At 46.0% G+C, this 12,483-nt stretch overlaps 1 protein-coding gene across 2 annotated transcripts; it reads left to right on the top strand.

Annotated features, from left to right (window-relative positions):
* Window positions 1-291: 291 nt before the first annotated feature.
* On the top strand, window positions 292-12,483 carry CLEC4F (C-type lectin domain family 4 member F). 2 transcript variants are annotated; one of them, XM_017522013.2, is made up of 7 exons: window positions 292-495; window positions 1,032-1,148; window positions 1,531-1,620; window positions 3,564-4,682; window positions 7,910-8,061; window positions 11,298-11,416; window positions 12,036-12,483. In XM_017522013.2, the coding sequence occupies exons 1-7, from the start codon at window positions 435-437 to the stop codon at window positions 12,184-12,186; spliced, it is 1,809 nt and encodes a 602-aa protein (XP_017377502.1). In that variant the 5' UTR covers window positions 292-434; the 3' UTR covers window positions 12,187-12,483. The 2 variants fall into 2 exon arrangements, with proteins under 2 accessions (XP_017377502.1, XP_017377503.1); XM_017522014.2 differs by lacking the exon at window positions 12,036-12,483 and adding an exon at window positions 11,759-12,022.

The raw sequence follows: 12,483 nt of genomic DNA on the forward strand, positions 1-12,483 counted from the left end.
TTACCTAAGAGGTTCTGGAGCTAGAATTAAAGGTCAGCCGTAGTCATAAGGGTGTTTTCTACTCAAAGCTGAGACCCCTTTCTAGGTGGCCAGTCCCAGCCCTAGCCCCAGAGAAAAAGACAGGTGTTTGGGTTACGCTGGATTTGCCAGAGACTGAAATGATAGGACTGAGAGCTGAGGGGAGGATGCTAATAGGAAGAGGAAGAAAATAGGGCAGATGGGTGTCTGGGAGCCTCTAGGGGAGGGGCCCACTGGGGCGGGTTTCTGCAAAGTCAGTCGGGGAGGGAGGAAGAGCTCGGAGGGTGGTCAGGACCTCTGTCAGGAGTATATTAAGTGTGGGTGTCTCAGCTTTGCTTCTACTGCCATTGGGCCACAGGACAGCCCTTCCAGGAGCCGGTGGCTGGGAGCAGTGCTGGAGGATCAAGGAAGCAGAGATGGACGGTGAGGCAGTCCACTTCTGCACAGATAACCAGTGTATCTCCCTGCAACCACAAGGTGAGAAAACTGCAGCCCCAGCTCATGCCCAGTGAGGGATTAGCCTGCCTGTCCTTTGGCCCTCTGCCATAAGGCAGCTTATTGCTGTCTTATTGACCTCCCTAGAATTTTGTCCCTAGGGATGCTGACCTGGCAAGAGAAAGGGGATGGACTTTGAATTCAGGTGATCCTGGCTTGGAATCCAGCTCTGCACACTGAGCTGGTCCTATGAGGCCTCCCTCCCTCCCTTCCTTTCTACTTTCATTCAAACGAACTTTCACTGCCCCATGCTCTGGGTCAGGTTCTGTGCCCTGTGCACCACCAAAGCCTTGAGATTTGGAGAGCTGTGGTCTCGATCTCAGAGCTCCCCGCCTCTGTGTTGCTGCCATACCCACACCTAGCTGTGGTGAACAGCCCAAAGGGCTTCGTCTTCCTTCTCCATAACCACTTGTATGATAAGCATACAACCTAGGAAACGGAATCAGAGAGGATGAGGATGACTGTGTCTCAGGCTGCCCAGAGCCCTCTCACCTTGGACATTGGCTTCTCCTCTGTAGGGGTGGACTCTGTGGCAATGACTCCTGCAGCCCCCAAGATGTCGAGGCTCGTTCAGGCTACCCCAGTGTTCATGGCTGTGACCTTGGTCTTCTCTCTTGTGACTCTCTTTTTAATGGGTAAGCCCCCAGGTGACCCAAATCTCACTGACTCTCTCTGCTTTTAGCATAAAGTCCCTAAGGGCCCCAGATGCATACTCTCTGGGTCTCTCTGCTCCCAGAAGGATCATTCCACCTCCAGCTCCAGGCCCAAGCCACAGCTTTCCTGGGACCAGATAGAGTCCAGCGTTCAAGTGGAGCCTCCTAAGAGCTGAGGTTCTGTTACTGGATGGCTAGTAAAAAAAAAAAAAAAAAAAAAAAGAACGGAGGTTCATGAGGGAAACCCTGGGAGGGGCCTTGCTGCTATCTCCCCTGTTCTAGAACCCTTCCTGGGTGTGGGAAAGCGTGTTCTCCCAGGCCCAGGGCTGGGGATTTGCTGACCTGGGAAAATGGGATGTCTCAGTTCAACAGCATACAAGACCTGTGACAAAGCCTGTGCAAGCCATGCTTCTGGGAGGCAACATTACTGACCATTTACCTTTTGAACTCAACAGTGAGTAGCTATGGTGGGGGTGGGGTGTAGGAGGGAGCTGGGGCCTTCAGATGCTCAGACCCTAGGATGCTCCCCCAGTATCCCCAGACCACTGAATGGGTTCCACCATCCTCATAGAAAGAGATAATTAAAAAAAAAGTGTTATTGAGGTCTAATGGTGTACACTGTTTAAAGCACACAATCTGATAAGCTTTTACATATGTATGTGCCTGTGAAACCATCACCACCATCACCTTCACATAGCCATCCTCCTCACCCCAAAGTTTCCCTATGGCTCTTTGTAATTCCGTCCTCTCCCTTTCTCCCCTCATTCCTGGGCAGCCACAGATCTACTTACTGTAACTATAGATTACTTTGCTTTTTCTAGAGTTTTATACAAAAGGGATCATAGAGTAGGTACTCTTTGTTCTTTACTCATCATGTGATTTGCAAATATTTTCTCTCAGTCTGTGACTTGTCATTTTATTCTCTTAAGATTTTAATTTTGATAAAGTCTAATTTATCATTTTATTTCTGTTATTCGTGGTCTTGTATGTGAGAAATATGCCTAATCCAAGGCTCCAAAGATGTTCTTTTTTGTTTCTGGAAATTTCACAGTTTTTTTGAGAACTAAATTTTGCATTTAGTTCTCTGCCTCATTTGAGTTAATTATTGTATAACAGTGTCAAATATGGACTGCAGTTATTTTTGGCGTATAGACATACCATTGATCCAGCACCATTTGTTGCAAGGGTTATCTTTCTCCATGAATTGCCTTTGCACCTTTGTTGAAAATCAATTGTCCATATATATAGGGGTCTACTTTTGGATTCTCTATTCTGTCACATTGATTTGCCTACCTTTATAAAGCAGAATCTTTGACTGAACTTCTTGTACTTGGAAAGGTCGCCTGTCTTACCTTAGCACAGTGACTGAGGCCTCACACATCTACACAGGCAGCACATGAGAAATAGTGAATGGATGCTCCAGAAAGGGTCCCTGCCAACTTGGGTTTTTCTCCCTCTTCCTGGTGGGAGACTGGAATCAGAAGGGGACCGTGGATGTTTGAGATTGGGTTTGTGAGGTGAACGAAGGATGCTATCAGGACCAGAGGTAGATGCAGGTGGGTTGCTAGGAAAGACCTCACAGATTAAAGGGGTTGCAGAGTCTCTTTCAATGTCCCCAACACAAGGCCTTTGACTCAGTTTTCCTGTGTCCTCAAACTGTTCTGTAGGGACCCTTGCTCTATGTAACCCTGGGGGTACTGGCTCTTTAAAAGGCTATTTCAGCTGAGGTCCAGCGTTAGTTACTTGGAGGGCATGGCATGCCTCTGTCATAGCTGTGGATTGAACAGGGTACTTCCTCCTGACACACCTCTTTTGTTTTATTTCTGTTTTGTTTCTTTGTGTTTTCTTCTCCATGGAATTTGTCATCATAAAACTTATATTTGTGGTGGTTTTCAGGAAGTAGCAATGGTGAATCAAGAAGCCCTATGCTTGGTGTATAAATACACTGTAGGGCTAACCACAGGCTCTATTCATACTTATTTTCTTTCTCATAACAACCCATCTATGGTGAGATTTCAGTGGAATTAAACTTCAACAGCTCTAAATGATATAATCAGTTACTTTTAAGTTGAGCAATTATAATGGCAAAATAATCCAAGCCTTAAACCAGTATGACTCCTGGTGGCAGCTGGCTTACAGTGGGCAAGTATTTCAATCCTTCTGAACCCTTCATTTGAGTGTAACAGTGAATTCAACCTTTGTTTCTTGGCCCACATTCTCAAGTGGCCTATCCCCAGGGTCTAGGTGGCAGTGTAACCAGCACAGTGCTCGGGGGAGCACTGAGGGCTGCGCAGTCTCCATTTCCCTTGGAAATGTTAAAAACACTCTGGTTGGCCCATACAATGCTACCCTACGTCATGGGTCTCTTTGGCTGCCTTCTTCACTTCCTCCCTCCAGATCATCACCACTTTGGCAGGGAGACAGAAATGCAAGAGCTTATCCAGACGTTTAAAAGCCATATGGAGAATTCCAGCGCCTGGGTAGTAGAGATCCAGATGTTGAAGTGCAGAGTGGACAATGTCAATTCTCAGCTCCAGGTACTCAGTAATCATCTGGGAAACACCAGTGCTGACAACCAGATGGTAAAAGGAGTTCTAAAGGATGCCACTACATTGAGTTTGCAGACCCAGATGTTGAGGAGTTCCCTGGAGGGAACCAATGCTGACATCCAGAGGCTCAAGGGAGGCCTGGAAAAGGCAAATGCTTTAACTTCCCAGACCCAGGATTTCTTAAAAAGCAGTTTAGAAAACACCAGCATTGAGCTCCACGTGTTAAGCAGGGGCTTAGAAAATGCGAACTCTGAAATTCAGATGTTGAAGGCCAGTTTGGAAATGGCAAATGCCCAGGCTCGGTTAGCCAATAGCAGTTTAAAGAATGCTAACGCTGAGATCCACGTTTTGAGAGGCCATCTAGATAATGTCAATGACTTGAGGACCCAGAACCAGGTTTTAAGAAGTAGTTTGGAAGGAGCCAATGCTGAGATCCAGGGACTAAAGGAAAATCTGCAGAACACAAATGCTTTAAATTCCCAGACCCAGACCCTTATGAAAGGCAGTTTCGAAAACACCAGTGCTGAGATCCAATTATTAAGAGATCATTTGGAAAGGGCAGGTGATGAAATTCACTTGTTAAAAAGGGGTTTGGAAACAGTCACAACCGAGGTCCAAAGAGCAAATGGCCGCCTGGACCAGACAGATGCTGAGTTTCTAGTATTCAAGGCAGAAATGGAAAATGCCAGTACCTTAAATGCCCAGGTTCAGGTCTTAAATGGTGATATGAAAAATGCCAGAAGAGAGATACAGACCCTGAAACGAGGAATGAAGAATGCTTCGGCCTTAACTTCCCAGACTGAGATGTTAGACAGCAATCTGAAGAAAGCCAGTGCTGAGATCCAGAGATTAAGAGAGGATTTAGAGACCACCAAAGCTCTAACTGTGGAAATCCAGCAGGAGCAGAGTCACCTGAAGACCCTCCGTGAGGTCATTGCTTCACAGGAACAGCTACAAAGAACCCAAAGTAAGTGGGAGGGAGGAGGCCTGCTGGGGAGGGTACAGGCCTTTGAGAGGGTATCTACCACAATATGCATCTCCCCAGGGAGGAGCCTGGGAGCTGGAGAGAAGACCAAATCTGGGGAAATGGGTTGAAGGAGCCCAGGCGGTGGTGGAGATGGCGTGAGGCGGGAAGTGCTTGCTCTCAAGTTGCTCCTAACCTGACCACAGGGACCAAATGAACACAGAAACCAGTTGTAAATGGTGCACATGTGTGATAAAGACAGCCAGGGCTAGTGGGGCCACATAGCCTTATTTCTGACTTCCTTTTATCCCAAATGGTATGATCATGAGCGAGTTACTTACCTTCTCTGAGCTACACTTTTCTTATCTGCAAAGGGGACACAGTAATATTTGTGTCACAGTAATGATCAGATGAGCTCACACATGTAAGGCCTTTAACAAAGTCCCCAGCATTCATTCCCTCCCCTGATACTTTATTGAGGCCCTATGATGTGTTGAGGTAAAAAGGTGAATAAGGTGTGATAGGCACCCTTGAGAAACTTACAAGTTAGTAGTACAGACTTGCATGAAAGACACACAGACAGGTGTAAGGCTGATAGGTTAGAAGCAGGTACTGAGAACTGGGGTTGGAAGTGAAATAAAAAGAAGGGAAAAGGAATCTTCTAGGGGGAGGGAAGAGATCTGTGGGGAAAGGATCAAAAGATGGTTTATGAGAAGATGGCTCTTGAACTTCATCTAAAGGATGAATAGGTGTATGCCAAGCAAATAGGGTAAGAGAGCAATAGGTTCACAGGCATGGAGACACAAAACCATGCGGTTCTGGAAACATCAGGCAGTTCTGTTTGACTGGTCTGTGGACAAAGGGCAGCTGAGAGACAGAAGGGAGTGTTTGGGGCAGCCACTGAATAAATGGGGGCTGACAAAGGAAAGGTTTGGTGGGCAGCCATGAGGCTCCACTTTACTGCTTTGCCCTGTTCCTGGTCTGGGGTCAGAGGCCTCCCTTTTTCACACTTCTCCTAATGCCCCAATGTCCTTACTCCTCCCAGCTTTCACTGCTGCTTCAGGTGAGACCAGTGTTTTTCCACTTTGGGGGCACACACTAGAATTGCCCAAGGAGCTTTGAAAATGCTGATGCCTGGGGACCCACCTCCAGAGCTCTGATTATTATTATTTTTTTTGGTGAGGGCGTCTGGGATTAGGAATCTTTTTATTTTAACTCTCTAGGCAGATCTAATGGCACCTGGGCTGAGAACTATTAGCTTAATTTTTGTTTCTTAAAGGGCCAAGAAGTAGATATCTTAGGCTTTGGGCTGTACAGTCTCTGTTACAACTAGTCAACTCTGCTCTTGTAGCGATAAAGCAGCCAAAGACAGTAACTAATGAGCATGGCTGTGTCCCAATAAACTTTATAAAAAGACACTGCAGGCAGACAGGAGTTTGCCAATCGTTGGTTTCGATGACTGGTTCTGGGCATCAGAACTACCAGAGGGCTTGCTGAAACAGATTGTTAAAACATAATTTTGGATTTAGCAAGGCTATGGTGGGCCTGAAAATTTGCATTTCTACCACATTGTCGGGTGATGCTGATGTTCTGGGACCACACTTTTTGAACCCCTGATTTACACACCCACCATCTCTTACTGGGACTTTTGCTATTGTGTTGTCCTTGGTGTTTCCAGCCTGATTAGGAGTGCCTTCTTCTGGTTCAGCTTCTACCAGGTTGACATTTTTCCCAGTGCAAATCTGAATATATTACTGTCCTTCTCAAAACCTTGTGGTGCTCCCCATTGCTCATACGGGAAAAAAAATCCAATCTCTTTCACATGGGATGTACCATTTAGTACAAGTGAACCTGTCCAAATTCATCATCCACCCATCCTTTATGCACCAACAATACCAAGTAGGTTGAATAGATCAGGCCATGCTAGGCTGTTCCAGACCTTCATTCCTTTGTGTTGATCTTTTTCCCTGCCCTGGGTGCTCTCCTTAACACTGAACACCTGGCAAACTCTTCCTCAATCCTTTAAGACTCAGCTCCAGGCCAGGCATGATGGCTCACACCTATAATCCCAGCACTTTGGGAGGCCAAGGCGGGTGGATCACCTGAGGTCAGGAGTTTCAGAGCAGCCTGGCCAACATGGCGATACTCCATCTCTACAAAAAAATACAAAAAATAGCTGGACATTGTGGTGGGCACCTGTAATCCCAGCTACTTGGGAGGCTGAGGCAGGAGAATCACTTGAATCCAGGAGTCAGAGGTTGCAGTGAGCCGAGATTGGTGCTATTGCACTCCAACCTGGGCATCCAAAGTGAAACTCCATCTCAAAAAAAAAGGAAAGAAAAAGAAAAAGACTCAGCTCCATCCAGGGTGTCCTTCCTGAGCCCATCCTCCTGCTCAGATAAAACAGACCATACCTTCTTCCCTGACTCTATTCTACTGTCCATGTGTTTTTTAATCACTGCATCTTCAACACTTTTTTTCCATCTGTCTCATTTACTAGACTCTAAGTTCTGTAAGGGCATCAATTCATGTCTGATTGGTCTAGTACATCAATGGCAGTGGCTAGCTCAAAGAAGTTAAGGAAAGTTGCACAATGAATGTTGAACAAAAAACAATTGGGTAAATAAGTGAGCTTATTTACCCAATTGTAACATTTCAAACAGCTGTGGCATAGATGATGCCAAAGAGCAGGGTGTTGTGGCAGGGAGAGATGAAAGAGCAGACAGAATTGGGGCTTTTGCTCACAGGATGAGCTATTAGAGTTTGAATGGCAGGGTCAGGCAGACCAGGCGATGTCAAGGTTTGTCCCAGGATGGCCATGGGTGTGGCAGTGGAAGTGGATGGAGATGAAGACAAGGAAATGAGTAAGGCTATGGGATGGCTGTAAAATCTCCAGGGAAGATGGCCGGAGTTGAGGTGGAGAGGACAGTCAGGTGATAGCAATGAGTTGGGAGAGGGGGCAGTATAGCTAGGAAGCAGGTGTCTGGAAAGAGAGAGCCGCCTGAGTCTTCCAGGAGTGCCCAAGCCAGGTGTCTTGAGGGCTGCTTCCTGGAGTGCTGGGTAGTGAGATGGCAGTGCAGCCCCCCAGGCCTTGGTCCTGGAGCACTAGGCATCAAGAATTGCATGGGTTTGTGAATCTCAGCGGGCAGACCCTAGGAGGTAAGAAAAGTTCCGTCTGGGACCCCCACCAGGAGCTCCTTGTTCTCTTTTCTCTCCTATCTTTGCTCCAGGTCAACTTCTCCAGATGACCCTGCAAGGCTGGAAGTTCAATGGTGGAAGCTTATATTACTTTTCTTATGTCAAGAAGTCTTGGTCTGAGGCTGAGCAATTCTGTGTGTCCAAGGGAGCCCACCTGGCATCTGTGGCCTCTGAGGAGGAGCAGGTCAGAGCTGTGAGCATGGGGTGGTGTTGGTGGATTTGGTGTGGAATAAGGGATTTTGGTGTTTTGGCCTTCCCGCTCTCAGTGTGGCAGAGACCTCCATGTCTCCTCTGCCAGGCAGGGAGAAAATATTTATTGAGTTCTGATGAACAAATGCACTGGAGGTGGAATCCTGACAACAAACCTCCATGTCTTCCATGAATGAGGGAGACACCTGGAGGTCAAGAGACATCAGCAGGGAGGAAGGCCAAGGGAAGATGGCACCAGGTGATGCCCTTAAGTGCTGGGAACACACTTACCTCCTCGTGCCTTCCTTTTCCTCTCAGATTTCCTTTCCAATCATTTTTTTCTTTTTAAGACAGTATCTCATTCTGTCACCCAGGCTGGAGTGCAGTGGCCTGATCTTGGCTCACTACAACCTTGACCTCCTTTGCTCAAATGATCCTCCCACCTCAACCATCTGAGTAGCTCAGCACCCACAAGTAGCTGTGACTACAGGTGTACGACACCATATCTGGCTAATTTTGGGGAATAGTTTTTGTAGAGATGGTGTTTAGCCACATTGCCCAGGCTGGTCTCAAACTCATGAGCTCAAGTGATTCATCCACTTTGGCCTCCCAAAGTGCTAGAAGTGAGCCACTGCACCCGGCCCATCTTGATTTTAATGTCAGTTAATCCAGCTGCTGTAGGGGGCCCATGAACAGGAGACCCAGGCTTTTTGGGAAGACCAGAAACACACTATGAGTCTGAAGACTACCAAAAGCATGACAGTCTCAGATGGCTCATCTGTCGTGGGCCTTTCCAGGATTACTAACAAAGAACCACAATGTTTGTGGTCCAATTTGACTTGCAGAACTGCCCACCCCTTGTGGCTCTCCCGAGACCACTGTTAGTGGTCTGAGAAAGAACATGCAACTTTGTAAAACACATCTTCTTAATAAGCTATGGGAGACACTGGCACTATGGTCATGGAGGAGGGGACAGCAGTGCTGAGGCAGAACGGGCTGGGAACAAAGGTGCAGGATTTAATGATAGTCTCTCAATATTTAGCAAGTTTGTTTGATGAGAGACAGGTTGATGATAATGACAAGGTACGTAAATGATGTTCCACTGGAAACCTGCCCTGTCGACCCCTTCTCATTTCCCTTAACCTTAACCTCAAACTACTTTAGCTGAGAAGCTTTCACCAGACTGTGAGTTAGTGGTGGCTTATACCTATTTATATTTGTATTAATTGCTTACAGATTATACTTCAGATTAGCAATTACATTACACTACAAGAAAATGTATTTGCATGGGCTCTTGCTTATGTTTGTTTTGCAAAATTGTCCTACTTAGAAAACAGTCCTTAAAATAGTTTGACTCTTCCTGTTAGTAATATTAATCTTTCATTTAACCAGCTAGGCAGCATTAAATAGAATTGAAGAAATACTGTGGTACTGATTTTACACCCTCTCCCCACAAAGTTTATGTTTGAATTATATGCAGTGAGAGATTATTTGCAATAATTCATAGGCTCCAAGAGTGTTGATGAATAGCCACACATGTTTTGACTTTGTTGTAATTCATTCTGATAAGAATGATTCAAATGCAGATTTAACAATCTTATAATCTATTGAATGCCGTTTTTGATAAAGCACTGGTGGTCTTATTGCCAAGCTGATTGTAATAAGGCATGAAGGGTGAAAAAAAAACTGTACATGTTGTGAAGAAAGTATTTAAATTCAAATTTGAACAGATTTAACAAACATGAGAACTTGTTTTTCATTTATTTTGAAATGCAGATGAAAATGTATTCATCTTAATTGTTTTTTTCATATTTAAGGAAAAAAATTATACCATATTTTCAGACAAGAGTGTACAGGAAAAATGTGGGGAACAGTAGTACACCGAGAGTCTGTGTATATGTAGTATGTGCCTCTCCAAGCCTGCCAGTCTTTTTGGCTTTGAACAGTACCCACCAGACAGTCATTACTGTTCCCCAGCCCACAACTATCTTTTAAGAAGTCTTAAAGCCGGGCATGGTGGCTGACACCTGTAATCCCAGCACTTTGGGAGGCTGAGGCAGGTGGCTCACCTGAGGTCAGGAGTTCAAGAGCAGCCTGGCCGATGTGGTGAAACCCTGTCTCTACTAAAAATACAAAATTAGCTGGATGTGGTGTCACATGCCTGTAATCCCAGCTACCCAGGAGGCTGAGGCAGGAGAATCGCTTGAACCTGGGAGGTGGAGGTTGCAGTGAGCTGAGATCGCACCACTGGGCAACAAGAGCAAAACTCCTTTTCAAAAAAAAAAAAAAGTTTTATGTTCACAGTGAAAGGAATGTTGACTTTGAATTTATGCATTTATGTTAATTGTCACTATAAACCAATGGGAATGGTAGTTTTAAAACAAACTTGCTAAATATTAAGAGACTAAACTACTAAGTTAATAAATTATGTATAGCAGTGTAGTGGTTCTCTCTAGATGGTGTCTCACAATGGATTTCTGTGGCTTGACTATTTTTTTTTTTTTTTTGAGATGAAGTCTCGCTCTTGTCCCCCAGGTTGTAGTGCAATGGCACAATCTCAGCTCACTGCAACCTCCGCCTCCCAGGTGGCTTGACTATTTTCTTAGTGAATATTCAAACTAAGGTAGTGACTGAGATTTGGTGATCTGGCTAAGTATTTTGAAACATATTTTGAATAATATGGCTTAGTGTTCACGGGGAATTAAATATGATTCTCTTTTTTTTACTCATTTCACCTTCCCTGTACTGTATATTTGGAACTGATCATTTAAAAAAAGAAATAAAAAAAAAATAATAAATAATAACAAAAAAAGAAAAGAAAAATAAATAAATAAATAAATAAATAAGCTATGGGCAGGCCTGTTGTTTGTCCTAGGAAATCCACAGCCTTCATCAAGGGCTGGAACTTTTTTTTTGTTTGAGACAGAGTCTTGTTCTGTCACCCAGGCTGAAGTGCAATGGCATGGTCTTGGCTCACTGCAACTTCCAAAGAGCTGAAACTATTTTGGGACAATCACCATGGGAGAAGCTGGACTTGCCCTGAGGGTACCTGGCTGGTATCAGGTTCCAGACAAACCATGGAAGGTCCAGGGAGGAGCTCAGCTCCTGCAGAGAAGTGGGCTCCATGCCCCTGGGACCAGGGAGGGACCACCTAGACTCCTCTTCCAGGTGGCCTGGAGAACTGGCTCCCCACACACAGAAGCAAACAATGACACAGCCTTTTCTCTGCAGGCATTTCTGGTAGCATTCACAGGTAACGCCTACCACTGGATCGGCCTCACTGACAGGGGCACAGAGGGCTTCTGGCGCTGGACAGATGGGACACCATTCAATGCCGCCCGGAACAGAGAGTGAGTCTAGCCACCATCTGGCATTGTCCTGGGCACTGTATTTGGTGGACCCAGCTACACACTATGTGCCCCTTCTGAGTAAATGATAGTGTTGTGTGTACATGTGTGTGTGACATATGTGATGTGTATGTGGTGTATGTGTGGTGTGTGGCATGTGTGTGGCATGTGTAATGCATGTGGTGTGCGAGGTATGCATGTGGTATGTGTGTGAGATGTGTGTTTGAACACACAGGTGTAGTCATAGCTCTTACCTGGACTCCTTCACAGAGAGAAGAACAAGTCCTGAGCTGGCATGCAGCCAATGAGTGCATCTTTCTGTTTTTTTCCCCCTATCCTACTCAGGCTTGGTTCCAAGGGATCCTGCCCTCTTGGAACATATCTTAGTGTGAATTCTGGGGTGGGAGCTTGCAGCTTCATAGACAACTTTCCCTGTCCCTGGATCCTCAGTAACTAAGGGCAACCTGAGCACAGACACCCTCAGGGTACTCCTTCTCCCAGCCCTGTCCTCATCCTAGGGCCACTAGGTGATGAAGGACCCATCTCACGTCAGCTCCCTAAGCCACAGCATGGAGAAGGGATGCTTCATTCATCTAACAGAATAAAGCCCTGTTGTCTCCAGGTTTTGGGAAAAGAATCAGCCTGACAACTGGCGGCACAAGGATGGGCAGACTGAAGACTGTGTCCACATTCAGTGGAAGTGGAATGACATGAACTGTAACACTCCCTATCAGTGGGTGTGCAAGAAGCCCATGGGCCAGGGCGTGGCCTGAGGGCAGGCCAGAGCGGAGGGGCTGCTCCTGTCTGCCAGCACTGACCCTCCTCCTCCTCCTCTTTGATGGCTTAGGAACCTCTGAGCGCCACCTGTTCTCTGGGGCCTTCCATTGGTCTTTTATACTCCCTGCCTTGTTCTTTGATTTAGCCCTTTTGAACATGCTTACCTCGAGTGACCCAGTGAGATCAGTGGCTTCTCAAGGGAAGAGCCTTGCCAAGCCCCTGTAGCCTCTCAGCACCCGGCACAGGCCTGTCAGATAGCAGGTCCTCAATAAATACTCGCTGAATCAACAAAA

Source organism: Cebus imitator, unplaced genomic scaffold (assembly GCF_001604975.1).
Source record: "Cebus imitator isolate Cc_AM_T3 unplaced genomic scaffold, Cebus_imitator-1.0 Scaffold23, whole genome shotgun sequence".
In the NCBI taxonomy this organism is placed as follows: domain Eukaryota; kingdom Metazoa; phylum Chordata; class Mammalia; order Primates; family Cebidae; genus Cebus; species Cebus imitator.

What these genes read in the sequence shown, in the direction of transcription:
- CLEC4F (XM_017522013.2), top strand. Translation starts at nt 435, where the DNA reads ATGGACGGTGAGGCAGTCCACTTCTGCACAGATAACCAGTGTATCTCC. An exon ending in TGTGACTCTCTTTTTAATGG is followed by an intron (nt 1,149 to 1,530) that starts GTAAGCCCCCAG and finishes GGGATGTCTCAG; the next exon opens with TTCAACAGCATACAAGACCT. An exon ending in AATGCCGCCCGGAACAGAGA is followed by an intron (nt 11,417 to 12,035) that starts GTGAGTCTAGCC and finishes TGTTGTCTCCAG; the next exon opens with GTTTTGGGAAAAGAATCAGC.